The sequence below is a fragment of the Parambassis ranga genome, chromosome 10 (assembly GCF_900634625.1).
Source record: "Parambassis ranga chromosome 10, fParRan2.1, whole genome shotgun sequence".
Classification (NCBI taxonomy): domain Eukaryota; kingdom Metazoa; phylum Chordata; class Actinopteri; family Ambassidae; genus Parambassis; species Parambassis ranga.
This window is the reverse complement of record NC_041031.1, coordinates 24,409,484-24,434,290: the sequence shown is the minus strand read 5'-3', so window position 1 is coordinate 24,434,290 and position 24,807 is coordinate 24,409,484. Positions and strand designations below refer to the sequence as shown.

General features: G+C 44.6%; 3 protein-coding genes and 1 long non-coding RNA gene across 16 annotated transcripts; 1 reads left to right on the top strand and 3 right to left on the bottom strand.

The window, feature by feature from the left end:
• Positions 1 to 1,208: 1,208 nt before the first annotated feature.
• LOC114443146 (uncharacterized) lies at positions 1,209 to 7,086 on the bottom strand. Of its 12 annotated transcripts, none has more exons than XR_003671416.1 (14): positions 6,826 to 7,086; positions 6,138 to 6,755; positions 6,015 to 6,070; positions 5,791 to 5,924; positions 3,444 to 5,643; positions 3,325 to 3,355; positions 3,209 to 3,252; positions 3,078 to 3,129; positions 2,962 to 2,997; positions 2,833 to 2,876; positions 2,634 to 2,760; positions 2,500 to 2,547; positions 2,293 to 2,408; positions 1,209 to 2,157 (listed from the first exon to the last, which is right to left on the bottom strand). It is a non-coding gene; the product is annotated as an uncharacterized LOC114443146 (long non-coding RNA). The 12 variants fall into 12 exon arrangements; XR_003671415.1 differs by having other exon boundaries at positions 1,209 to 2,210; positions 2,350 to 2,408; XR_003671411.1 differs by having other exon boundaries at positions 2,638 to 2,760.
• A 4,371-nt stretch (positions 7,087 to 11,457) lies between these two features.
• On the bottom strand, positions 11,458 to 13,407 carry LOC114442455 (probable pancreatic secretory proteinase inhibitor). The gene is made up of 4 exons (XM_028416014.1): positions 12,958 to 13,407; positions 12,390 to 12,421; positions 11,958 to 12,070; positions 11,458 to 11,843 (listed from the first exon to the last, which is right to left on the bottom strand). Exons 1-4 carry the CDS (start codon positions 13,007 to 13,009, stop codon positions 11,798 to 11,800), a joined length of 243 nt encoding a protein of 80 aa, XP_028271815.1. The 5' UTR covers positions 13,010 to 13,407; the 3' UTR covers positions 11,458 to 11,797.
• Positions 13,408 to 15,903: 2,496 nt separating this feature from the next.
• Positions 15,904 to 18,568, top strand: mrnip (MRN complex interacting protein). Of its 2 annotated transcripts, XM_028416008.1 has the most exons (6): positions 15,904 to 16,095; positions 16,519 to 16,578; positions 17,151 to 17,257; positions 17,328 to 17,474; positions 18,067 to 18,124; positions 18,225 to 18,568. In XM_028416008.1, the coding sequence occupies exons 1-6, from the start codon at positions 16,036 to 16,038 to the stop codon at positions 18,459 to 18,461; spliced, it is 669 nt and encodes a 222-aa protein (XP_028271809.1). In that variant the 5' UTR covers positions 15,904 to 16,035; the 3' UTR covers positions 18,462 to 18,568. The 2 variants fall into 2 exon arrangements, with proteins under 2 accessions (XP_028271809.1, XP_028271810.1); XM_028416009.1 differs by lacking the exon at positions 16,519 to 16,578.
• On the bottom strand, positions 18,502 to 24,222 carry sqstm1 (sequestosome 1). Its single transcript, XM_028416002.1, has 8 exons — positions 23,867 to 24,222; positions 23,257 to 23,352; positions 22,866 to 23,143; positions 22,387 to 22,519; positions 21,441 to 21,509; positions 21,213 to 21,340; positions 18,947 to 19,121; positions 18,502 to 18,876 (listed from the first exon to the last, which is right to left on the bottom strand). Exons 1-8 carry the CDS (start codon positions 24,033 to 24,035, stop codon positions 18,713 to 18,715), a joined length of 1,212 nt encoding a protein of 403 aa, XP_028271803.1. The 5' UTR covers positions 24,036 to 24,222; the 3' UTR covers positions 18,502 to 18,712.
• Positions 24,223 to 24,807: the final 585 nt, after the last annotated feature.

Sequence of the window (24,807 nt, the reverse complement as noted above, 5' to 3'; positions counted from 1 at the left end):
TTGTCGGGGTGAAAATCCCCTTGTTTCCTTCTGATCACCCCCTGAATTAGTTTGTAAGGAAGGAGCGGATAAATTCTGGTCTCAAAATTATAATTTATTAAACAATGAGGCAAATTCTGAGTCGCAGAGCTCTGGGTTGTTGCACACAAAGAACCAAACAAGAACAACACAAGAACAGGACAACCAACAAGAACAAACAACCACACAGCAACAACGAACAACACAACCACAACTGGACATGGAATTCACACATTGATATACCCCAAGGGCGTTCCTGCCTGCCGGCCCACAGGGGCATCTACCGCCCCCCTGCAGACCCTGGTTCATACAGCAACTAGACCATTAGTGTTTACTGCCAAATAAGGTAAAACTTCAATTCCTTAAATCTCATAGGTTGTGAGTCCGATCTAGGGATGACCATAACATGGGGCAATCAGGAGAAAAACACATTCCTTTAGAATCAGGTCAAAGGTGCTGCTGTCCTTAGTCTGAATTTATGACCATCTCGTACCAACCAGAGCTCTCTCCAGAGAGCAGAAAAACAACTGATCTCATCTGCCACAGCCTGAACTGCAGAAAACAAAGTTATATGACACACTATGAAATTACTTATTAATACATACTTTGATTTTCTATAAAATTTCCTAACACATAGACACTTATGAAAATCACATTATTAAGCGCATATAACACATATAAACATGAATACTTATATATCTGAACCATTGACAGTAAAAACTATGGACAGAGCCTCCGTGACGTCACCCGTTTGTTTCTGAAGAGCCGTTTTGAGTCTCAGTGGGAGGTTCCGGGACGTGATGACCGCCGCCATGTTGGCAGCGTCACGTCAACTAAAACTCCGAATATGGACAAAGAGGGGGAGCACGAGCGGGGTTTAGGGGGCGGGCGATCGTGGAAGCAGGAAACTTACGCTGTGATACGTCAACCGTCTGTCATTCAAGCGGCAACGCCCATAATTAGGCGTAATTTTAAGTCTGAATACAATTGAAACGAGTGAATTGTAAAAAAATTCACCCCCCCCTACAATTGACACTAGAAGAGAACCTATCATCTGAGACCACAGCGATTTTTCGTACCAGGCTGTAAACATGTTCTTTTCTGCTGTGAAATCGGCCATTTTAACATGGGAGTCTATGGGAAATTACTCGCTTTTGGAGCCAACCCCCAGCTGTTGCAGCGTGAATTACAAGTTTTGACACTTCCGCATGGGCTTCCACTTTGAGCCCCGAAGGTTGCCGCTTGATCTGAACACACTGCATGTTAACACCATGCAGAATAAATTCTTTCACCCAACACCATGCGATGCAATGACGCCACAAAACGCAAGGGGTGGGACCAGAAAAGGATCTTTGTCCTTTTCAAGCAGTGAGCCCCCCCTCACCTGTCCAGGTGAAAGGCAGCACAAAACCTTTGTTGACAACCCAGCAGCAATTTGCCACACCATGACACACATTACATTCATTTCCCACATTTCCCCCCCCATCCGTTCTGAAAGTGCTGAGATTCCAAAACCCAGCACCCCAGCACATTTGAATATCATGTTGGTCACAGAACCCATACTTGCATTTCCACAATTCCCTTGTGCAACTACTTGACTTTGGGTCTGGATGCGTTTGCTGATAGCATTGCTCGTTTGTAGTTGCAACTGCGTTTTCCATCCTTGCTCTTTACTTTAGCAGTCATGTGCTGCTCTGTTCCAACACCGTGTTTGAGTATGTTTGTATTTCATTTGTCCACAATGTCTCCTTGCTGTAACCGTTTCCACACAATGGTTACATTGAGAAATCCTTGGTGCCTGTTGTGCGACACATTTGGCGTTCCTTGCTCCTTTTTTGGTTGTTTTTTGGTTGGTTGGTTGCTCTCAGTCCCAGTCAAGTCACCCAAACCACACCTCAACCACCACAAAACTAATCAACTATTCCACAAGCTCAACTCCAACTAACAACATGCCGGCATTCTACGATCTAAGCTACAATATCCACAACCTTGACCCTACATTGCACAACACAATACCACCCACACCCTCAGTCAGTCAAACAGTCAGGGCACGTTGGTGCACGCCGAATCCATCCAGAGCCAAATTCCTGGTGAGATTTCCAACACAGAGAGTCATTAAAAATCCTGTCCATCGGGGTTCTGGAGACAGGGCAAAACACTGTTTGAGTGTTGGGCCAAACCTAAAACGAGTCCTTTGACATTTCAAAAAAAAAAAAAAAAAAAAAACACCAGAAAACCATTAAACACCTACAGTTTCACAAGGTTTTACATTACCTCCACATCTGCAATAGACTGTTAGTGGGGTCTGAGAGAGAACATTAAAACAATTACTGTACACCACGCTGACAGGCAGAGGCGACGATGCGCAGATGCTTCGGCATGCTCTTCATCTGCAGAGGAGAGGACAGACCATATTAAGACAGTAACCTTTCTTTGGTTAATTGCCATTGGTGACAATCTGTGACGCGGAGTTCATCGCACCTGGCTGAACTGCAGAAGCCACCGACTCCTTCAGCATTTCTTCAAGGCCTACGGGGGATAAAACGGTCACAAAGCAAATATTGTAAGTAAATTACTCAGGTAGGATGCATTACCATGACTTGCAGACTTAATACCTACACATCCAGGCTTCTAAAGTCACACAGCAGCACACATCTTCACGGGTAGGATGTACTACGATGAGTTGCAGACACATCACCTCACCGGCAGAAATCCACCCTTCAGTGTGATGAATCAGTGGTCCTGTGAAGAAAAAAGTGGTAAGGAATAATGTTCACTGAAAGAACGTGTTAACATAGCTTGCAAACACACTACCTTACTCACAGAAATCCAGCCTTCGAGGCGACAAATCAGTGGTCCTGCGAAGCCAAAAAAAAAAAAAACACAGCAGCATGGTAAGTGTCTTCACTGGCAGGATGTGTGAACAGGTTGTAGACATATTACCTCACTTGCAGAAGTCCAGGTGTCCACTCAGCGGTTCTGCCGAACAACAAAAATCAGAGTGGTAAGCAAGCGTCTTCACTGGAAGGATGTGTTAACATGAGTTGCAAATATACTACCATACTCGCAGGAATTCCACCTCTCAGATGACGAATCAGTGGTCCTGTGCAGCTAAAAACATAATAAAACACAGTGGTAAGCAAGCATCTTCACAGAAAGCATGTGTTATGATGACTTGCAAACACACTACCTTGCTCGCAGAAATCCGGCCTTGGAGGTGACGAATCTCTGCTCCTGCAAAGCAAAAAAAAACACAGCAGCATGGTAAGTGGCAGGATGTATTCAGTTGCAGACATATTACCTCACTTGCAGACATCCAGGTGTCCACTCAGCGGGTCTGTGGAACAATAAAGTCAGAGTGGTAAGCAAGCATCTTCACAGGCATGCTCACTAGCATGTGTAGAGAACAGTTGCAGACACGTTACCTTCCCTGCAGAAATCCGGCCTTCCAGGTGACATCAGTGGTTCTGTGAAGAACAAAACAGCCATGAACGCACTCATATTTCCTCCAACAACCAAAAAGCCCATGATAAAAAGCACTCATAGTGGCTGTGCTACCTAGCTGCCTACATCAAAGTGAAAAGTGACCCTACACTTTCGGCTACCAGCTCGTCCCAAGTTTGAATTAGACTTTCTTTACGCGCTCCAAGGCCACACCTTTTTTAGGAAGCATAGTTTGTTCTAAGAATTTACCTTTGTACGCTACAACTACTTGACATATTTACAGTTAAAGGGAACACTCTCTTATTGTTGATGAAGATTCTCCAAATTAACCTAAAGGACTATTTTTCTTACGCTCTGTTAAAACACTAATGACGCACGTGCTACTTAACGAACTCGTTTTGCCACCATATAAGGTGATATACGCAACATATAAACTTCACTTTCAGGACGCCAGGTTTGGGCCATTAATTCCAGCCTCTACACTACTGCTTTGACTAGTTTGCCTGGTATCCTGTCCTATTTATTACACTAAACAACTACTCTGGGCATTTTACACCAAACAACTCCACAAGACCAACAACTAGCCCATCGTCAACAACCCACCTACAATCATCACAACAAACCAAATGCCCAGCACCAAGAGCTCCTACAACCACTAGCTACCAGCTAACATAACGTCTGCATCCCTAATGTTACTTATAATAACTACTAACTCTCTCCTACCCTACTTAGCCATTAAAGTTATATATATTATAAATTTGATCTACTAGTAAATAAGGTCTAGGCCATGTTCTCCTGACGTCCTTTTCTTACTATGCTGCTAGCACGTGGTAACGAAGCGCAGACTTTAAACGCCTACTTAATCACATCACGTTTTATTGGATTTTTGGCTAGATAACGACAAATTTTGTCCTAGTTTATATGCTTCCTGTCACAACACCTAATGGTTTAATTTAACTCCTAACTCTCCTACACTATCATTCATTTGTTTTCTGCCTTACATTGTCCTATTTCCAAGCCAACACCTCCCAAAGCTCCTACATCAGTTCAGGAGCACCCGTCCTGCAGACGTATTAAACGCCTGTCTCCCCATCTCCTCAGAAATGGACTTCAAGTTTCCACAACAATTGCTGATTGATTGGAACATTGCTGTGACGCTGCTCGTCGTCATGTTGACATGGCACACACTGAGTGTTTGATCCAGAAGGTTTGTCCAGGTTCTGATGCAGTTGCTGAAAGCGTGGATCATTTCTTCTTGTCTTCAACTCTTCAAAGATCCTCAAAATGCTTCTTCCTTTAAGGAGTCATGAGCTGTTCCATTCAATGCAAAGTTGATCCATTTCTTTTGATTTTCTGTCCACGTGGATTTATTTGTCACGTGTCCTTTGCTGTCACCATTTTCATTTCAGCGTTTCAAAACTGGTCAACGCTGCCAGTGTTGTAGCATCACACTATTCACACTATTATTATTCTTTGGGTGTTGACCATTCATAGTCAACAAAAAAAAAAACATCAATCAAACCAATCCAATCCACCAAAAACCACAGCAGCACATGGTAAGACACAACAAACCCACAACACAGAACCACCACAACAACACTAACCAGATGCCGGCATCCACACACCCCCTAAACAACAACCACAACCTCCTACACACCTGTCATCACTAAACACTAATTTAATCTTACTTAATCCTACCTTAACACTCTAATACTAATTTTATATTATATATAAATCTATATATTATAGTTATTATAGTTAGCAACCCTGACTATTTAAACATCTATTTTATATTTTTATTGAGCCTATTTTAGTCGTCTACTGACATAATAATTTAGGTTAACCTAATTTCTTTGTCGCACCTTTCCACTACGAACACTACTTTTGATTTATTTATCTATGTAGTCTTATTTATCTATGTATCTTAGTTTATGTATCTATGTTAATTTATTTAATTAGACTACGAATAATATAATTTTTATCACTACACTATACCGCCTGCGTGAGGGGAGAAAATATGAGGTGGAAAAAACCATGCCATATGGAAATAACAAGAAAACCGATGACCTGACACAGCGGGACATGAAGACGTCTCCTCAGACCACAGGCAGGGCCTGGCTGGTGGATGACCAGGTGCAGGCAGAGGCACTGGAGGCGCTGGTGCCGTTATGTGGTCGTCAGCTGAGGAGGACAAGATGGACCATGTTTAACACCAAATATAACACATGATCTGCAATGCAGAGTTAAAACACTGCAGACATGAGGGCAACACGAGTAAAACCAAACGCTGATGGTGCAGATGTAGCTGTAGGCCTCGGAATTACTCACAGTTGAGGACCAGGCCAACACGCCTGACGTTGCCACTGTTCCTCCTCGCAAGATGCTACTTTTGTCTGAGCGCTAATCATCTGCCAAAGAACATGCTTTATCTGCCAGGCAGGCCATGCTGCAGTCAGGGACCTCTTCACAGGACAGCAGATGAAAAACAGCAGAGTCTTCAGGTTGGTGTGTCCTACCATCAGCAGTGAAGCAGCCAGGAAACATCCACTCACCTTGTCGAGTTCAATCCACTGCAACGTCTCCCAGAAAGCACCAAGGCCTTCAAGGCCTGAAGAGGGAAAATCAGACGTGATGACACAATTTACAACTAAATTCAACTTAAAAAAAAAACACACTTCATGACTTCATTGTAAATTCACAAGCAGACAGCACCCGTCCTCAGACAGCCTGGATCCTCTGCAGCCTGTGCATTGTTCCTGAGCGCCATGTGCTCTGATTATCACTGCTTTCAGCTGTGTCTCTGGAAGTGGCGCATTTCTCCTGTTCACCACTAGATGGAGACAAACTTTGTTAGTTTGGAAGCATTGACTTCACACTGATATTTATGAAGCGTTGACTTCACACTGATATTTATGAAGCGTTGACTTCACACTGATGTTTATGAAGCGTTGACTTCACACTGATGTTTATGAAGCGTTGACTTCACACTGATGTTTATGAAGCGTTGACTTCACACTGATGTTTATGAAGCGTTGACTTCACACTGATGTTTATGAAGCGTTGACTTCACACTGATATTTATGAAGCGTTGACTTCACACTGATATTTATGAAGCGTTGACTTCACACTGATATTTATGAAGCGTTGACTTCACACTGATGTTTATGAAGCGTTTGAATTTAACACTTATTGTTGAACACAGACAATAATGCTTCCCTTTTATCTCAGCGACTCTGTAATGAAGTCCAGATGATCTGCAGCCATTCACAGTGGGGAAGCACCTGCTCTGGCTTCTAAAGACAAAGTAACATTCATCAACTTGTGTCTTCATCTTCACTGTAAGCTCAAACAAGCCAACAGCACCTGCTGCAGCTCCTCGCTGTGCGCCATGTGCCCCCAGCAGCAGGCCGCTGCCTCTGCTTCCAGGCCTTTCTGTGGAACCAGGCCTTCTCTCTTCTCCTTCAGTCGAACCAGGGCCCTTTCTCTAATCTTTCGGTGGATGTTACACCAGAGCTGGCGGTGATGTGCAGTGATACTGGCTAGCTGCCGTCACACCACCAGTAAATTAGACCAAGCAGCTGAACTTCCACACCTGCTTCAGGTTGTCTCCAAAATGGCACCCATGCGCGGCCAACTTATCACTTCCTGAAAACTTCTTCTTCTTCTGCTTTTTAATGGAGAGTGACAACCAACGTTTGAGGTGCATTACCGCCACCTACTGTCCTTCTCACCATTCATTTAAACATGAAAACCCAAAAACCTCCTAAACACTGACTGTGTTTTCATATTTTTGATTTATTTATTTAGTCAAATGTCCACAGGATGTTGTTTTTCTTTGGCTTCATCAATCGCACATTTTTATACATATAAACAATATATAAATACAGAGCTGTGGTCATTCCCCACGCTGACCAGTAGAAGCCGACAGTTTCTTACGACTGAGAACAAGAGCACTTCATCCTATGTGGATGAAACTTTACAGTCATGCTGAACATCTGACTCTGCATGCATTGATATGCTGATATGCTACAGTCGCTGCGCCACCTACTGGCTGGAGGACCTGTCTTTTGTATACGTGTGTTTTGGTGTCCTCATCTGCCCTGCAGACCACAGCTCGTGCTGGTAACAGGGGAGAGAGGTCGTGGGGCGATAGGGGAGGTGGCTGCTGGTCCCGCGGACCACAAGGAGTGCGAGGGCCCGCCATCGCTGTTTGCAGCTTTAATTATTATAATTATAGTTATACAAAGAATTTAGAATGTGCTTTGGCATTCTAGACCCCGTCACGTTGACCACATCCAAAAGAGCGAAAGAGCAGGAGGAGAGGCTGCTAGATCAGAGGTTTCCCAGGGTCTAGACCTGGTGGTGGTGGAGAGAGGACACTGGCGTGAATCTGGTGATGCTTGGGGTGGAGGAGGGTCGCCGGAGTTGATCTCAAGGGCAGCTGGAGAAGAGACAAAACACTTTTAAATTTTTTGCAAAGCTGTGATTGGGCAGGTGAGGTACGGACTGACAGCTGATTGGTGAGGAAGGTGCTCTTTAATAATCACCTGACTAAAGTGGGAGGTTAGAGAGAGGGAGAGCAAGGGAATGAGAGAGAAAGAGAGAGAGCGTTAGAGAAGGGTAAAGGGAGAGATCAGGGAAGCGGATAGATAATTGATGAATGACGTGAATGACCGTCTTCCTGATTGAACTAAGAGCTTTAAATCAATTCAATTCAGTTTTATTTATATAGCACAGTTTACAATAAGAATTTGTCTTAAAGCGCTTCACAGAAACCCAGTGAAACACAGAGCCTGAACCCCCTAAGAGCACTGTGGCAAGGAAAAACTCCCTTTAAGAGGACAGAGAGGATGAAGGAGAGAGAGAGAGGAGAAGAGGGAGACAGGACAGAGAGGATGAAGGAGAGAGAGAGGAGAAGAAGAGGGAGACAGGACACAGAGGATGAAGGAGAGAGAGAGGAGAAGAAGAGGGAGACAGGACAGAGAGGATGAAGGAGAGAGAGAGAGGAGAAGAAGAGGGAGACAGGACAGAGAGGATGAAGGCGAGAGAGAGGAGAAGAAGAGGGAGACAGGACAGAGAGGATGAAGGAGAGAGAGAGAGGAGAAGAGGGAGACAGGACAGAGAGGATGAAGGAGAGAGAGAGGAGAAGAAGAGGGAGACAGGACAGAGAGGATGAAGGAGAGAGAGAGGAGAAGAAGAGGGAGACAGGACAGAGAGGATGAAGGAGAGAGAGAGAGGAGAAGAAGAGGGAGACAGGACAGAGAGGATGAAGGCGAGAGAGAGGAGAAGAAGAGGGAGACAGGACAGAGAGGATGAAGGAGAGAGAGAGAGGAGAAGAGGGAGACAGGACAGAGAGGATGAAGGAGAGAGAGGAGAAGAAGAGGGAGACAGGACAGAGAGGATGAAGGAGAGAGAGAGGAGAAGAAGAGGGAGACAGGACAGAGAGGATGAAGGAGAGAGAGAGAGGAGAAGAAGAGGGAGACAGGACAGAGAGGAGAAGAAGAGGGAGACAGGACAGAGAGGATGAAGGAGAGAGAGGAGAAGAAGAGGGAGACAGGACAGAGAGGATGAAGGAGAGAGAGAGAGGAGAAGAAGAGGGAGACAGGACAGAGAGGATGAAGGAGAGAGAGAGAGGAGAAGAAGAGGGAGACAGGACAGAGAGGATGAAGGAGAGAGAGAGAGGAGAGGAAGAGGGAGACAGGACAGAGAGGATGAAGGCGAGAGAGAGGAGAAGAAGAGGGAGACAGGACAGAGAGGATGAAGGAGAGAGAGAGAGGAGAAGAGGGAGACAGGACAGAGAGGATGAAGGAGAGAGAGAGAGGAGAAGAGGGAGACAGGACAGAGAGGATGAAGGAGAGAGAGGAGAAGAAGAGGGAGACAGGACAGAGAGGATGAAGGAGAGAGAGAGGAGAAGAAGAGGGAGACAGGACAGAGAGGATGAAGGAGAGAGAGAGAAGAAGAGGGAGACAGGACAGAGAGGATGAAGGAGAGAGAGAGAGGAGAAGAAGAGGGAGACAGGACAGAGAGGATGAAGGGGAGAGAGAGGAGAAGAAGAGGGAGACAGGACAGAGAGGATGAAGGGGAGAGAGAGGAGGAGCAAAACTACGAGGAAGACAGTGAACACAGATTATGAGATGATATTACCAGTGTGAGCCAGACTAAGGAGAGCAGAGGAGAGGTCAGAGGTCAGAGGGAAACTGCTCAGTGGATCATGTTTGTGCCCCCCGACAACGTAGGCCTAGAGCAGCATAGCTGTACTAAGAGTTAAGATTTTATCAGCCCTATGACACCTTAAGCGACTGTAACTATACCTATCAGCCCTACACACTAGGTCTAAGGCTAACTGTACGCCTTACTAAACAGAAAAGTTTTAAGTCTAGTCTTAAAGGTGGAGGCAGTGTCTGCCTCTCGGACCCACATTGGTAACTGGTTCCATAATAGCGGTGCCTGATAGCTGAAAGCTCGTCCTCCCATTCTGCTTCTATGAATCCTAGGAACTACAAGTAAACCTGCACTCAGAGATCTGAGTGTCCTATTAGGAACATATGGTACAATCAGGTCCTGCAGATACAATGGAGCAAGTCCATGAAGAGCCTTGTAGGTTAGAAGAAAGATCTTGAAGTGTATTCTTGAGTCCACTGGGAGCCAGTGAAGAGACGCTAGGACAGGAGAGATATGATCCCTTTGGCTGCTTCCTGTCAGAACTCTAGCTGCTGCGTTCTGGATCAGCTGCAGACTGTTGATGGAGTAATGTGGACATCCTGACAATAAAGAGTTGCAGTAGTCCAGTCTTGAAGTGACAAAAGCATGGATGAGCTTTTCAGCATCACTCTGAGAGAGGATGCTCCTGATCTTAGTAATATTACGCAGGTGAAAGAAAGCGGTCCTGGAGACCTGCTTAATATGAGAGACAAACGACATGTCTTGATCAAAGATAACTCCAAGGTTCCTCACAGTCGTACTGGAGGCCAGAGTAATTCCATCCAGGGAGAAAGTATTATCTGATAAACTAGTTCTGAGATGTTTCGGTCCAAAAACAATGACCTCAGTCTTGTCCGAGTTTAATAGTAAAAAGTTGGAGGTTCTTTAGATGCAACTGACACAGGCCACGCTAACACGCTAACACACACACAGCTTCATTTTAGAAACATTTATATGTCCTGTAGCTGTGATGTCATTTCTTTCTCTGTGTATTCTAGCCAACCTCTTTGTGTCCAATTCCCTGTGACACCCCGCCTCCTGTTTCTCACCATGGTAACAGATCCTTTTGCCTTTTGCCATTCAACTCTGATGTCTAGACCTTTTCAAAATGCAAGAGACTCCAGGAAGGCATCCCCGGTGTGAATTAACATCACCTCAGGAAGTCAATTCCAAATATGGTCAACAGACACAGGGGTTTGGTGGAGCGCCTTCCCCAGGTATACCTGTTCCCTCCTCCCAATGCTTGGGGTCTTTCTTCACTCTGACCGCTCACATGTTGACTGACCTTTCTTTTCTAAGAAATAAAACCTTGTCGGCCGGCAGAAGTCTCTATTTCATTCTTCACCAGAACATGAGAATTTCCATGACGTAGCACAAATGAGCGCAATGAGTGACCTGACATTCAGAGAATCCTAAAAGGATCGGACTCAGTACTGCAGATACTCAAAATCAAATGACTCGGACTTGAGGGCAAAAAAACCTGGTCAGTTCATCCCTATCTGCAACATAGTCAAGCCTCACATTCGACACTTCAACCACCAGCAGCAGCACACTACAGCCTACCTCAGGGGAAACTAGGTTTCATGCAGCTCCTTGAAGACTTAAAGTATGAGTTTGAATATTTGACGTTGATTTTTTGCATTTTCCAGTTGCAGGAGTGTTTTTGTTTTCATTACCATGGTTGACACACTGTGTGGAACACCACCAGTCCTTTAATAAATGACAGGTACATGGATCTTAAGGCCATTTATTGGAAGTAGGTACCTTACAGTGAGAAGGAGCGATGGACAGTAAATTACATTCCACCCCCAATTCCTCAGCAGCAGAAATAGAATCTAAACATTTCATAAAAAAAAACATTTGAATTTTCTATTTTCTAAATCAACCTACGTCTGTCCCTCAGAATGCAACACATATGTTAATAAACTGTATGTAAACTGTGCGAATAACTTCAATGGAGAAAAAAGAAACTTTATTAGTGAACGACTGAAAGTGTTTTTACAGACATGGAAATATATAAATCACTACAATGATGCCTGCAGTGTGTGGTTAGGTGAAATACATGTGATGACATCATTAGTTACAGAAGCAGAAGACCATGTCATCATGTGAGAAAAGATGTGACGATGTCCTCTCAACAGGGTCCGTCCTTCACAATCAAAATGTCCGCGTTTTTCTCCCTGGACAGAAAAACAACATCAGCGACTTTTTACAAACTCCCTGACGTTTAAAAGAATATTATTCATACTATTATACCTAAGAATTTATGATTAGAGGAAATGCCTGTGACTCACAGTCTGTGGACGCACAGAGAACACTCGTTTGGATAGGTGACGCCATCGCTGCCACATACTGGAGAGTAATTCAGAGGACACGCCTGAGTGACACTCATCCCCACGCAGGAGGGCTGCAGTGATACATCAAACACAATTCACTGACACAAATCATATTCACCGATGTTCCACACAAGCTGGCATCATGTCTCATCAGTGATGCACCAGCTGCCTCCACCTACATGTACCACAGCTTCCATTACAGTCAACATACCGAATCCCACCTGCCTCCAGCTCTGGAAGCAGGTTAGTGATGGCCGCTCAGTTTTTAAGGAGTTAAAGGTTTGCAGAGGTTTGCAGTAAGCCTGGGTTCATAAAGTATTTCTGATTGAATTAGCATCAACAATTGCATGAACAACACTTATGAGAAGAAAGTTAATGGATTTTTCTTACCCTCCTGTAGAGCCTGGACTTATCATCAGCATCTGAAAGACAGTCACACTTCAGTGCTACCATACTGTTTATCCCAGGGAACAGAAGTACTTTATTCATCCCAGGCTGGACATTTCTCTATGGAAGCAGCGACATACAGGCACTCAGCACACTAAGCATAAACCTCTGTGGTCAAAATAAGCAGTAGAGACATTACAGCAAATAGAAATATAAATTATAAGTACAAAAGGACAGTGTGCCATTAGAGTTAAACCTGGTGCAAAGATCAGTCAGTGTTCATTTTCTTCCCAGAAGTGGTCAAATGCTGATTTAGTTTTAAATGAAGCTTCACCATTAAAACTAAAGGAACGAGAATGGTTTATTGAAATGAAACGTTCCTGTCCTAGAGTATCACAGAGTCAAGGGGTCACTGTAGTGACGAGCTGAACAAAAGTCTGAATTACCTATAACACTGATGAAACACCATCAGAACCTGGACTGGGTCTGCTATACTACTAACAGCTGCTCTGATAAGACGCCAAACACATGAAAGATGTACGTCATTAATATTTATCCGATCCATTCTCACCTGCACAGAAGTAAACCAGCAAGAGTACAATAAGAAGAGTCTTAACAACCATCTTGGATTAAACAATGTCCGATGGAATCCAGAAGATGAAAACGCTGTGGAGGATGTTCCAGTCTTCCAGTTGTCTGCGGCTGGTGTGTCTGCCCAGGTCCTCTGAGAGCGTATGTCTGCCTTTGGCCTGCTGTTATCATATAGAGGTCGAGCCCTGTGTTGTCGCCTGAAACAATGCACACTTCTGTTTTGACGGCGGCTTCTGTCTTTTGTTCGGCTTTAATCTAGGGATCAACATTCTGTTTGTGGCGACATATTGCTGAGCGAGCTAAAAGGAGGAGTGACACCGAGTGACTCCAACGTGAAAAACAAGCGAGGCCTGTCACGAGTCTGCACAACATATTCACACAAATCAATAGAGTAAAGACACAAACACTGGTCACACACAGGGAGACATTACCAAACATACCAACCACAATAACACAGAGAGCAGCATGTGCTCTGTTCAGGTGGTTACTGAGAAAACACCAGGAATCATCCTTTTCCTCTTCACCTGCATCCTTCACCTCACTTCATGTCCTCTCAGCACGTCCACGTCTCTTTGACCTTCCTCCTGACCTCTTGCCTGCAACGTGCTTCTACCAATAGGACCACCATCTCTCCTCTGTGTCATGACCCACTGTTTGTCGCGTTTGTCCTCATCTGATGTTCTTTCTTTAATATTCGTCACAGCCTTGTTGTTCGGTGCTTATTGATTTCCTTGTTTTTCCTGGTTATTTTCATGGTTGTATTGATTGTTTCCTGTTTTATTTTGAAAGTCTTGTTCAGTTTTACTTCCCTCACCTTTACTACACACACCTCTTTCTTCATGTGGTGAAAGGAAATAAATACAAAATGTAGATTTCTCTTCCTAATAACTGTGCAAAGAGTGGACAGTAAGAGTAAAAGATTTTAGTTAAAATAACAGGAAAATGAGACAAAAAACTAAAACACACAAACATTAGAGTATTGCTCTGTACCAGGGCCCAAGTCAAACTAGTCCACCTACTGATCAACATGACTGATTGATCAGTAGATTCTTATTATTTGATATATGTAAAGGTTAAAATAATCTTGAAATTAAGAAGCTGGAGGTGAAACCCACAAAGTACTCAGCTTTACTTTGGACAGTTATTATAGATGTTTAAGACATTTCCCTTCCTATTATTAAATGTATAATTATTATAAATTCATAATTATATAAATGATAAACCATTTATTTTAGACACCCAATAAACGATAAATAAATAATTTAGTCTCCTCAACGGCGTTTTGTGCTCATATTACTCACCGAACTTTAACCCAGTGTCTGAAGAACACGGCCTAATCCTGATGAACCACAAGCTCAGAAAGTGACCAACCTCCTCCATACTACAACAAATAAACAGTCAAACCAGCTTTAATCTCTATTAGCACTGAAACCAGCAGCAGCTGCTCTGCAGCGGGGTCCAGCCCTCAGTGATTTGAGGAGACGCCTGTCAATCACGCCAACCACGCCCCCTCATTTATGTTTTATGGCTTCATATCATTTGAACAAATATGTTTAGATGGCCCACCAGCTCACCGACAAAACACCAAGATGTAGTGACCACACTGGGCGGTGGGAGAGTTTCCATTAAAGAAAAGGTCCCTTTGAATGGAACAGGAGCAAGCCCCCTGTCGGCGGATGGCTGTATTGCAGCTTAAACCACTTCCGCATCGGCGTCATTTTTTTTTTTTTTTTACCTTTATTAGAACTTAAACAAGGAACAGTGCCAGGGGGTTACATATACAAACATTATTTTTACAATGAGAATTATACAAAAATATTGTATAGAGCACATAAAGGTAAAGTCTTTATAGCTTTCAAATTAAGAGATTTTTCTATAGTCTTGAAGTACTGTTTGGCCTCATTCCTAAATGCAACAAAAACAGGTTTTTGATTTGTGTATATACCATTTAGATAACAAAATAATAAGATTAATGAGGTAATATTGATTAGTCTTTGTGAGTGAAAAGGTCACGAAGCCAAACATTCTCCAAACAAAGGGAAAAATCAGGATCAATAGATGAAATCAAATTCCAGACATCTGTCCAGAAGCTGGTGGAAGAAGGGCAAGACCAAAACAAATGAAAGACATCTTCAGAGGAACCCACACAAAAAGAGCAGCTGGTATCAGGAATATTTTTAAAACGTTGTGCAAAAAAGACTTTAGAGGGGTAAACTCTGTGAATTATTCTGAAAGACACTTCTTTTATTTTATTATTGATCATGTATCTGCAGGTCAGCTCCAGATCTTCTTCCAGTCAAGGTTGCTTTTTAAACTATTCCAGTAAGAAACCACATATGGAATAGAAACAGTTTCTTTTTGAAATAAAGCACGTATAGCTCGGTTACTGTTGCGTGTTGAGGAGAAACAAATCTGACCAATTCCATGTTTGGTAGGATCTATAGGCAGCAACGTTGGAGTCTGTCCTATTGTGCTTCTAAATAACATAAGAATACCAGCCGGGATTGCATTTATAACAACATTAAATTCACTAAAAGGAAATAAGACATTATATCTTAAGGTAAATGCTTCATATGTATAAAGTGAACCGTTGGAGTTAAATAACTGATAAATATATTGTGATTAAACCAGAAAGGGTCAAATAAAGATTTGTTCCTGTGTAAGATGTCCTTATTATTCCAAATGTAACATCTATGAGGAGAAAAGTTGTGTTTATAAATCAAAGACCTGTTGATGAAAATAAGATCACTTTAAAGGGACTTTTGCGATAATGTAGTTACAAAATAAAAGAAAGTTCAAACCACCTACTTGAGAAAAAATAAAGTTTGGTATGAAATTCCAAATAGAAGATGGTTCTTGACAGATTGTCTAAGCCACTTGATTTTGAAGGTAGCATCGGCGACATTGTGCAGCCCGGATGGTTCCCGCCTCGCTGTAGCGAAGGCTGACGTCACGGCGTCTTGGGCGACGCGCGAACCAACCAGTTTACAAAATACAAGCTCAGCTTCCAAAGGCAAACAGGCAAAACCAGAACCGAGCCGCCCGGTACCTGTGCGTCATGGTCCAGGAGTTTCACGTGGTCAGGTGTTTCACCTGTCAAAGCTTCCAGGTTCAACAGGTAACAGAACACGTATGGAGCAGCTAACAGGCTAACAGTAGGATCACAAGCTAGCGTCAAGCTAACAGGCTAACAGTAGGATAACAAGCTAGCGTCAAGCTAACAGGCTAACAGTAGGATAACAAGCTAGCGTCAAGCTAACAGTAGGATCACAAGCTAGCGTCAAGCTAACAGGCTAACAGTAGGATAACAAGCTAGCGTCAAGCTAACAGGCTAACAGCTGCAGTTAGCGCGCTGCACGTAGCGTTACATTGACATTAAGCATCGATCTCTGTAACAACGGTGATACTTACTGATAATAACCTGAAGCCTCAGTCACAGTTGTGTCGCAGTGACGGTCAGATCCTCCAGACGTAGCTGTGGAGTCACATCAGCGCGTTGCATGCTGGGCAGAGCTCTAACGGCGTGTGTTTGCCCTGTCAGGTGAAGAAGGTGAACAAGTGGAGCTGTAAGCTGTGTGGAGACAAGCAGTCGCTGCTGAAGGTCAGGATTCTGCTCTCACTGAACGTATTCAACACTGTTTATTGATGCACTGACTTCTGATGCACACATCAGGCATGCTGACAGATTACACTGTATACAAGGAGCAGAGAGGTCATTGCACTGTATAGAAAAGGCCAAGTCACTGCACAGGAGGCCGTTTAACGGTGAGCAGGCCTGGCTGTGAAGACTGACAGCAGCAGGGAGGACCTGCTCCTTAACCAGCCCAGAGGGAGCAGCCTGTCGCTCAGGAGCTGCTCAGCGCTGTGACAGGGCTGTGCACGGGGTGACAGCTGTTTGTTTATTTACTTGGTGTGACTCTGGTTTCAGTCTCACTCGGGCCTTTCTGTGTGGAGTGTGCACGTCCTTCCTCATACCTGGTTTTGGTCTCTGTTAGCCCTGCGATGGACTGGCGGTCTGTACAGGGTGTACCCTGCCTTTAGCCTGTTGACAATAGGGACAGGTTTAGGCCCTGCACTTGTGACTTTACTAAAGGACAAAACAAGTTAAGAAGATGGATTATATTCGGCTGGCTGATAATAGTTCAGAGTGACATATGATTGGTTTGTTGACAGGAGTTCGGCCGGGGCTCCGGGGCCGACTGCAGACGACATGTTCAGAAATTGAATGCCATGAGAGGAGCCATGCTGGAGGAGCAGGAGCGGAACACTTGGGTGCTACGGTAACCAACCTGTCCCACCGTTTTCTGCATCACGTTGATCCAGGTGTTTACTTTGTGCCGATGTTTATAGGGAGGAAGAAAAGCAAAGAGCCGACCCGTTAAAACAGCCTCAGGTGAGCCGCTGGAGTAAATACCTGGACACACCTGCATTGCTGGAGCCGGAAGAGATCGTTTTGAAGGACCGACAACAACGTCATGGCGACAGCATACGTGACAGGTGACTTCAAAGGGTTGATGCGGTCATAACCTACATACCTTACATAACCTACAGTACTGTAGAGGTTAGGGGCTGGAGCACCTCCGTAAGTAACACCAAGCTACTCTCTGCACAGTTCAAGCTTGTTACACACTTCATGTGAACAGAGAAATCTGTTCATGTTCCAGAGGCGGCAAGAACAAAGTTTGTTTCATACTTCACAAGAAACTTATTTGTGAACTCCTCATACGACCCTCCCACTGCAGGTCACGCTGCACACACACAGGTTTAGGCTTAACGTGTTTGAAGCGGAGGAGATTTGTTGTTACTATTTGGGATGTTTGCTGAAATTTCTGATTACCTGATTGAGGGATACGTACATGTCGTAGCATGATAATAGATTGAACATTATGTCTGGAAGACAGTATTGTTTTACCACACCCACTCCCAAATTCTGACCAATCACACAATCGTTTTTGGAACAGAAAAAGTTCTGCTCAGACGATGTGTCGAGAACAAGCTGCGAGCCCTCCCAAACCAGCGCTCAGAGAACAAGTCATTCAGTATGTAACAGCCTTTACAGCGATCACCTGACCTCTAATCCTCCTGACAGGAAGAGGAAAAGATCAAAGGACCAGACAGACAGCTGGCTAGAAGACTCACCTGAACAGGTAGTTAGTTTCTAGTTTTATGCAAATTGATCCTTTATAGAACCAAACATTGAACTGATCAATAACCATTTTAACTTAAACTTCTCCATCTCCTGTCCAGCCAAATATTGTGAAAGCACATCCAGCATTCCTGGAACTCTGCAGTGCCAGCTGCAGTCCCCTGGAGGGTGAGGGGCCTTCTGCTTCTACAAACGGAGCCACTGCTCCGCCTGTCCCTGACACAGTCCCTGACACTGTCCCCAGGCCCCGCGCCCTGCTTCCAGTTTCCTCTATGTTTATGAGTGGTGAGGAGTTCAACTTCGATGACGATGACTTTCTGACGGAGCAGAGGATGTAGAAAAGGTTTCTGTTGTTCACACACTTCTTTTTCAGGCGACTGTGAATCAGTTTACTTTTAATGCTGTTCAGATTACAACTGTGACTAATAAAGAAAACAAACAGTAATCAATGAGTAAAGGTATTGATTAACAAACATGAGTACCGGCTGATAAAACAACCAACAACTAAATTGTGAACTACTATTACAGGGAAAAATACAAATGATTTCTTAGATATGTTGGGCTAGTGATAATGTTAGCCATGACGTCTTTAGGGCTGTGGTGGGCGGGGCTGTTTGTCGTACTGAATGGCGTCCAGTGCAGCTCCAATATCGAAGTTCTTGGCTTGAAGGAGTCGAGTCAACCAGCCACCTTCATCAGTGAAACCCATCGACAGCATGAGGGCCAGAGACTCCACCAGACGAGGGTCGGCCTCTGAGGTGGGAAAAGGTCAAATGAGGTCATCAAAGGTCTTGACCGACAGGACCACAGAAATCGGGGTTACCTTGAGGCAGGTGGGGGTACAGCGCTGCCTCCCTCAGACCTATGGGTCCCTGCTGTTCTTTTGATTGCAGCCCTGGATCTTTGTCCCCAGGCTGCAAGGACTGCAGCTCTCCTGTAGATGGGTCTACTTCTTTGGAGCTCAGGTGGGTCCACTCCTCATCAGAGTCTCTGCTCACCTGGAAAACAACAGTCCTTGTTGAATATAACAAAATTCAACTCCCTAATGCTTGGAGAAAAATCAAATGTGGGCGTCTGTTATTTTAATGAATGTACATCACAGTGTAAATTAAACTGACAACCACTGTTTGTGGGTGCAGAGGTAAACATGATGTTTCAAAGAGCCTTGATCCAGTGGCGGTTCTATGTTGAAATACTCCCCGGGCGAGACCCCCTGTGACCCCCAAAACAGACAGAGAGGATGAAGGAGAGAGGAGAAGAGGGAGACAGGAGAGAGAGAGGAGAAGAAGAGGGAGACAGGACAGAGAGGATGAAGGAGAGAGAGAGAGGAGAAGAGGGAGACAGGAGAGAGAGGATGAAGGAGAGAGAGGAGAAGAAGAGGGAGACAGGACAGAGAGGATGAAGGAGAGAGAGGAGAAGAAGAGGGAGACAGGACAGAGAGGATGAAGGAGAGAGAGGAGAAGAAGAAGGAGACAAGACAGAGAGGAGAAGAAGAGGGAGACAGGACAGAGAGGAGAAGAAGAGGGAGAGGAGAAGAAGAGGGAGACAGGACAGAGAGGATGAAGGAGAGAGAGGAGAAGAAGAAGGAGACAAGACAGAGAGGATGAAGGAGAGAGAGGAGAAGAAGAAGGAGACAAGACAGAGAGGAGAAGAAGAGGGAGACAGGACAGAGAGGAGAAGAAGAGGGAGAGGAGAAGAAGAGGGAGACAGGACAGAGAGGATGAAGGAGAGAGAGAGAGGAGAAGAAGAGGGAGACAGGACAGAGAGGATGAAGGAGGGAGATGAGAAGAAGAGGGAGACAGGACAGAGAGGATGAAGGAGAGAGAGGAACAAACATGCACAAACATTACAGAAAACAAACATGACAGGTTGTAAAATGGATAACATGATAAATGGTATAAAACATAAATTCCCCATTGTCTATATTTTTTTAATTAAACTAACATAAGTCATGTAAACTAGAGCACTACAGTTGGACTGGATCAAACATGTGTCCTTGTTATTGAGACAAAACTAAAATATTTCCCTGTACTACAACAGGACTTTTATCCATAAATATAATCCTTTGTTACAATGATGGAGCTTTCAGATTTAATAAGCAGCATAAAGGTTGTGATGTGTAACACATTGGGAAACTAGTGGTTTTGAAACCTGTGTGATGGTCCAGGCTGTGGGCAGAGAGTGAAGAGAGGCTGGATGAAAAATAATCACTCCCACTACTACTCTGTATTTAACTCATAAAAAAAGACAGCAAGCAGTATTTTTACTTTAGTTTACCGTTAATCAGCCTGTCACTGAAGGACTGACTTTTGTTAGCAGACAGTAGCTAACTTGTTCGCTAACCGACGAGCCAGAGCAGCATCATGGATGGATAAATCTCTGGACTCTCGGTCCAGCATCAGACTCTCGGTCCAGCATCAGGCTACAGTCCAGTCCAGCATCAGACTCTCAGTCCAGCATCAGACTCTCAGTCCAGCATCAGGCTACAGTCCTCTGTCTCTCTGCCTGCAGCTCTGCTGTCTGTCCGGTTTGCCCCAAAACTTCCGTGTTGTTTAATGATCTTAACGGTAAGACCTCTCACTCCTTCGATCATTCACGCTGCTATACACAAACCCGCAGTGACGCACGCTATCAGGACAGAGTGAGACCTCCCTCCTTCACTCCCTGTCTGTTCCGTTTGGAGACCCAGAGGTGATCTGTCCCCTGCGCCCTCCCCTCCTCTCACAGCTTCTGCACAGCTTCTCAGCATCAGGGGCGCCTGCAGCTGCACGGGGCGCTAATTTGCCAATTCTCCACACAGTGATCTATAATATACATAAAAAAACGCCGCGCAGATGATTTTTTTTTCCAACTGCTCGTGCCACCCCGTGTGATGCCGCCCCGGGCGACCGCCCGGTCTGCCCATGCCCAAAACCGCCACTGCCTTGATCAGAAAATATGACGAGTTTCCGATCAGGCTGATTGAGTACATAGTAGAATTCATTAAGCCTGGCTAGCCCCACACCCTAAATCTCACTGGAAACAAAGAGGCCTCTGCTAAACTGATTTATTACACATGACACCAGTTAGCTAAGTAAACAAAGACTGACCTTTGACCCCTGACTGGTTCCGCCCTCACTGCAGGCTCCATCCATCTCCACATCACCCTCACCCTGAGTGGGTGGGGTGACCTTTGTCCTCTGGCCTTCGTGCTCCACATCAATGTCCACATCGATTCCTGCACACATATCACTTCCAATGTAAACCACATTTACCTCACAATCCCTATGGAAACCACCAACGACAGCTTTATTGATCTTAGCTGTGACATCACTCACCCAATGGACTCAACATGGCTGCCACACCCTCTCCGATGTTTTTCAGGAAGTCCATGTTGGCCTGAGAGGCTGCAGACAGAGGTCAGAGATCAGTACAGGCCTCCACAGTATCCATGCCAATGGGGATGGCTCGTAAGGGAGTTTGGACTTCCTTACTGCTAACCCATTTCCATCATTGGGGGTCAGTGTGGACATGGGAGGGCTGCGGGAGTACACAGACTGGAGTATACCAGATTGACTTCAAGGACTTTCTGAGATATACTTATTAGACACAGAGGAGGATCAATTATTTACCCATGCACAGCTCTAGCTTTTTCACTGCAGTACTCTGATCAAAAAATGGAGCTGGCTTTTTGTGATGATTGCTGCTTTCCTCATTAAAAATATTTGCAGAATCGCTAATACCACCTTGAAATATAGTATGCAGCCTTAATAATTCTTACCAGTAAGAGATGCCCGATGCATGCAACGATAGCAATGACAACAAATAGTAACAGCTATAAAACGAGCTACTGAATGACCTATCGGCTTAGCCCACTTTGATTTTAGCTCGCCAGGGTCGTGTGCACACTGTGGGACTGGTAATGTAATGTAATGTAATGTACACTGGCAGCGGCGACCTATTGACTGCAGTTACTCTGGTAGTCGGTAAGTAGTACAGCAGTATTTGTATTATTGAAAACATATCTTAGCATCGTATAAAAAACCACCCCACCCCCCAGATTTTGTGGATAGAGCTCGTCTGATTTGCACAATCCCGCTGTGGCATTGTCAGCTTGCTTGAAAGCTTGCCCGGCCGCTCGCGCCTAGGTACGGTTGCTAAGCTATGATTGGCTAGTAGATGTTCTATGGGAGGAGTTTCCGTAGGGTCAAGCCTTTGTAAAGAATAGAAAAAGAAGTTAGATAGCTAGGAGGCTAACAAGGCAGTTTATCTTTGCAGACAGACCAGAGGGGGCGCTGCACTCAGCTGCAGGTCTGGAGGGTGCATCCTGGTGCTGGTTCTGCTCCTGGGTCCTGGCTTGATTCTGGTACCACATGCAGTGTCTCATCTTTTTCATCCACTTCCCCCGAGGAAACCACTACAGACAAACAGCAACACTTTACTGCAGAGTCCTGAACTATGAATCAGTGATAGCACAAACAAACAAAGCCGTCAATTGTTCCTGCTTCTATCAAGCTTCTGAATGCCACTAAATGTTGGACAGCCAAGAACAGCACATCCACATTTGAACACATTTGCACTGTGACTTGTAGTTTCTAATGTACCAAATGATCAAAGCTGTAGCACTATGCTTAAATTCCCCTTTAGAGACAATAAAGTTCTATTTATTATTTTATTACTTTCAATAACTTGTTAGTTTTAGAACGGTGAGTTACTGCAATGATGTCTCACTGTAAGATCATGAGTGGGTGTGGTGCCTTCACCTGCAGAGGGTGCCAGATGGGGAGCAGAGCATGTTCAGTGTGCATCCCTTGGGCCTGGCAGCTGGAGCAAAGGTCGTAGTTCGGACAAACCGAACACTTGAAGCGAGTCCCGATAACGGGGCCTTCACAGCCATCACATGTGACGTTGGGGTGCTGGACAGGGGGCGTGGCCAAGTGGGGGGGTGGGGCATGAGGAGCTCCAGGTGGGGGAGGAGGAGGGCAGAAGGCCAAGGGCGGGAAGGCATGAAGAGGGAAGTCGCGGCGGTGCTCCTTCTTCTCTGAAAGGTTTCAGTATGATTGTATCACCACAAGCAGCGCACAAAGTTGACGCCTTTGTTCGGTTACACTATATGAACATCGAGTGACTTCACGTCCACTAAAACATCGATACCTTTGATGAAGAGGCGAAAGGTGGCGTCCTTCATACAAGCCAGACCCATCATCAGTTCGTCATCAGAGGAAAAAGCCACCAGGTCTCCATCTTCATCTGAAACATCATTATCATTTAGTCTCAGTAACAAAGCTGTGTGATTCCACCAGACGCCATGGTAACCTAATCACCTGACCAATAACCATATGTGCAGCAGCCACATTCTTATGCACACTGGCTGTTACACTATACACTATGTATGGTCATACATGTCCCATTCAGACTACGAACACACAAAAATTAATCTGGTCTCTTTTAATTATACAGAATCCACCATGTTACACTTTTCATTTCTTATGCTGCATATAAATATAATGTATGTTGTGTTTTCTGTCTGTGAGCTGTTGGTGACACTGCTGCTGTCATAAGAGAATGTCCTGGAAAGGATCAACACATGTTTTACACGTTTTTCAGGCTAAACATCAAATCAATTTCTCGATATAGACATATGTCTAGACATATGTTAAATATGTCTAGACATATTTCTAGACATTTAACATATGTCTAGACATATGTCACATATTTCTAGACATATTTAACAGTTGTGGATAATGAACAATGTCATGTGTACCTCTGTAGAACAGGTTGAATGAGGAATGCTTCAGGTTGTTAAACACTCCGGCGGTTTTCTTGCTCAGATACTCGAAGCTGCAGGAAACATCCTGATCCACCGCGAACCTGCGGATCTCCTTCACCGCCTCATCCTTCCCCAACAAGTAGGCCTTCACCGTCACTGACATCCTGCTGCTGACCGCTCAAGGTGAACCAGACTCCGGCAGAAAAACTCGCTGCTGACCGCTCAAGGTGAACCAGACTCCGGGCTGAAAGCAGACTTTCACACTCCGAAATAAAGTCAGAAACTTTGTGACGCAGCGGTAAATCTCTCGGTCTCCTTTATGTTTACTTCCGCAATAAACGTCACTGCCGCCTGAAAGGTAAACATTGGCACAGCCTCCCATTGGTCCGCTAAGAGAGCCCTGCCCGGGCGGCCAATAGGAGCCCGAGGATGACTAAGTACTTTTCCAAAGAGGGGATTTCCCGAGTCATGTGACCAGTCAGGTTGAAGCTGAATAAAGTTCACATTTAAAACCGCTGAGTCACCGTTACGACACAAGACTGTCCGAAAGTTTACCTGCACACTACACATGAAGTAATAAGTAATAATTTGAAGTAATCATTCATATTGATCAGAAACCAGCCCGGTGAGATCAGAGTTCAAAACAAAGAATTCCTTTTTATTTCTAATTGTTAGAAGCACACTTCTTGTTTTGTTGAGACCTTCAATTCAAAGCATGACACTGTTGATGTTTACAATGTTAATATGTCCAGGATCTAAACAACAAACACCTCTGTTTGGCTGGCTTCTGCAGCCAATCAGGAGCAGCGTTTGTGTCAGCTGACAGTGAGTCACACATCATCAGAACCCAGTGATTCAGAGTCACAAGACAAGCTCAATAATAACTGCCCTGAAGGAAGGAAGCGACGGCGGCCAGGCCCAGAATGGCCCAGAAC

Bases quoted from the DNA above. Each gene is read 5' to 3' on its own strand.
- LOC114442455 (XM_028416014.1), bottom strand. From the start codon at position 13,009: ATGGTTGTTAAGACTCTTCTTATTGTACTCTTGCTGGTTTACTTCTGT. The intron at 12,071-12,389 runs GTAAGAAAAATC...GTATCACTGCAG, and splicing joins AGTCCAGGCTCTACAGGAGG to CCCTCCTGCGTGGGGATGAG. The intron at 11,844-11,957 runs GTGAGTCACAGG...TTTTCTGTCCAG, and splicing joins TCTCTGTGCGTCCACAGACT to GGAGAAAAACGCGGACATTT.
- mrnip (XM_028416008.1), top strand. From the start codon at position 16,036: ATGGTCCAGGAGTTTCACGTGGTCAGGTGTTTCACCTGTCAAAGCTTC. The intron at 17,475-18,066 runs GTGACTTCAAAG...TCCTCCTGACAG, and splicing joins GGCGACAGCATACGTGACAG to GAAGAGGAAAAGATCAAAGG. The intron at 18,125-18,224 runs GTAGTTAGTTTC...TCTCCTGTCCAG, and splicing joins TAGAAGACTCACCTGAACAG to CCAAATATTGTGAAAGCACA.
- sqstm1 (XM_028416002.1), bottom strand. From the start codon at position 24,035: ATGTCAGTGACGGTGAAGGCCTACTTGTTGGGGAAGGATGAGGCGGTG. The intron at 22,520-22,865 runs GTGAAGGCACCA...GTTTGTCTGTAG, and splicing joins CCATCTGGCACCCTCTGCAG to TGGTTTCCTCGGGGGAAGTG. The intron at 21,510-22,386 runs GTCTGTCTGCAA...CTCTGTCTGCAG, and splicing joins TGAGTGCAGCGCCCCCTCTG to CCTCTCAGGCCAACATGGAC.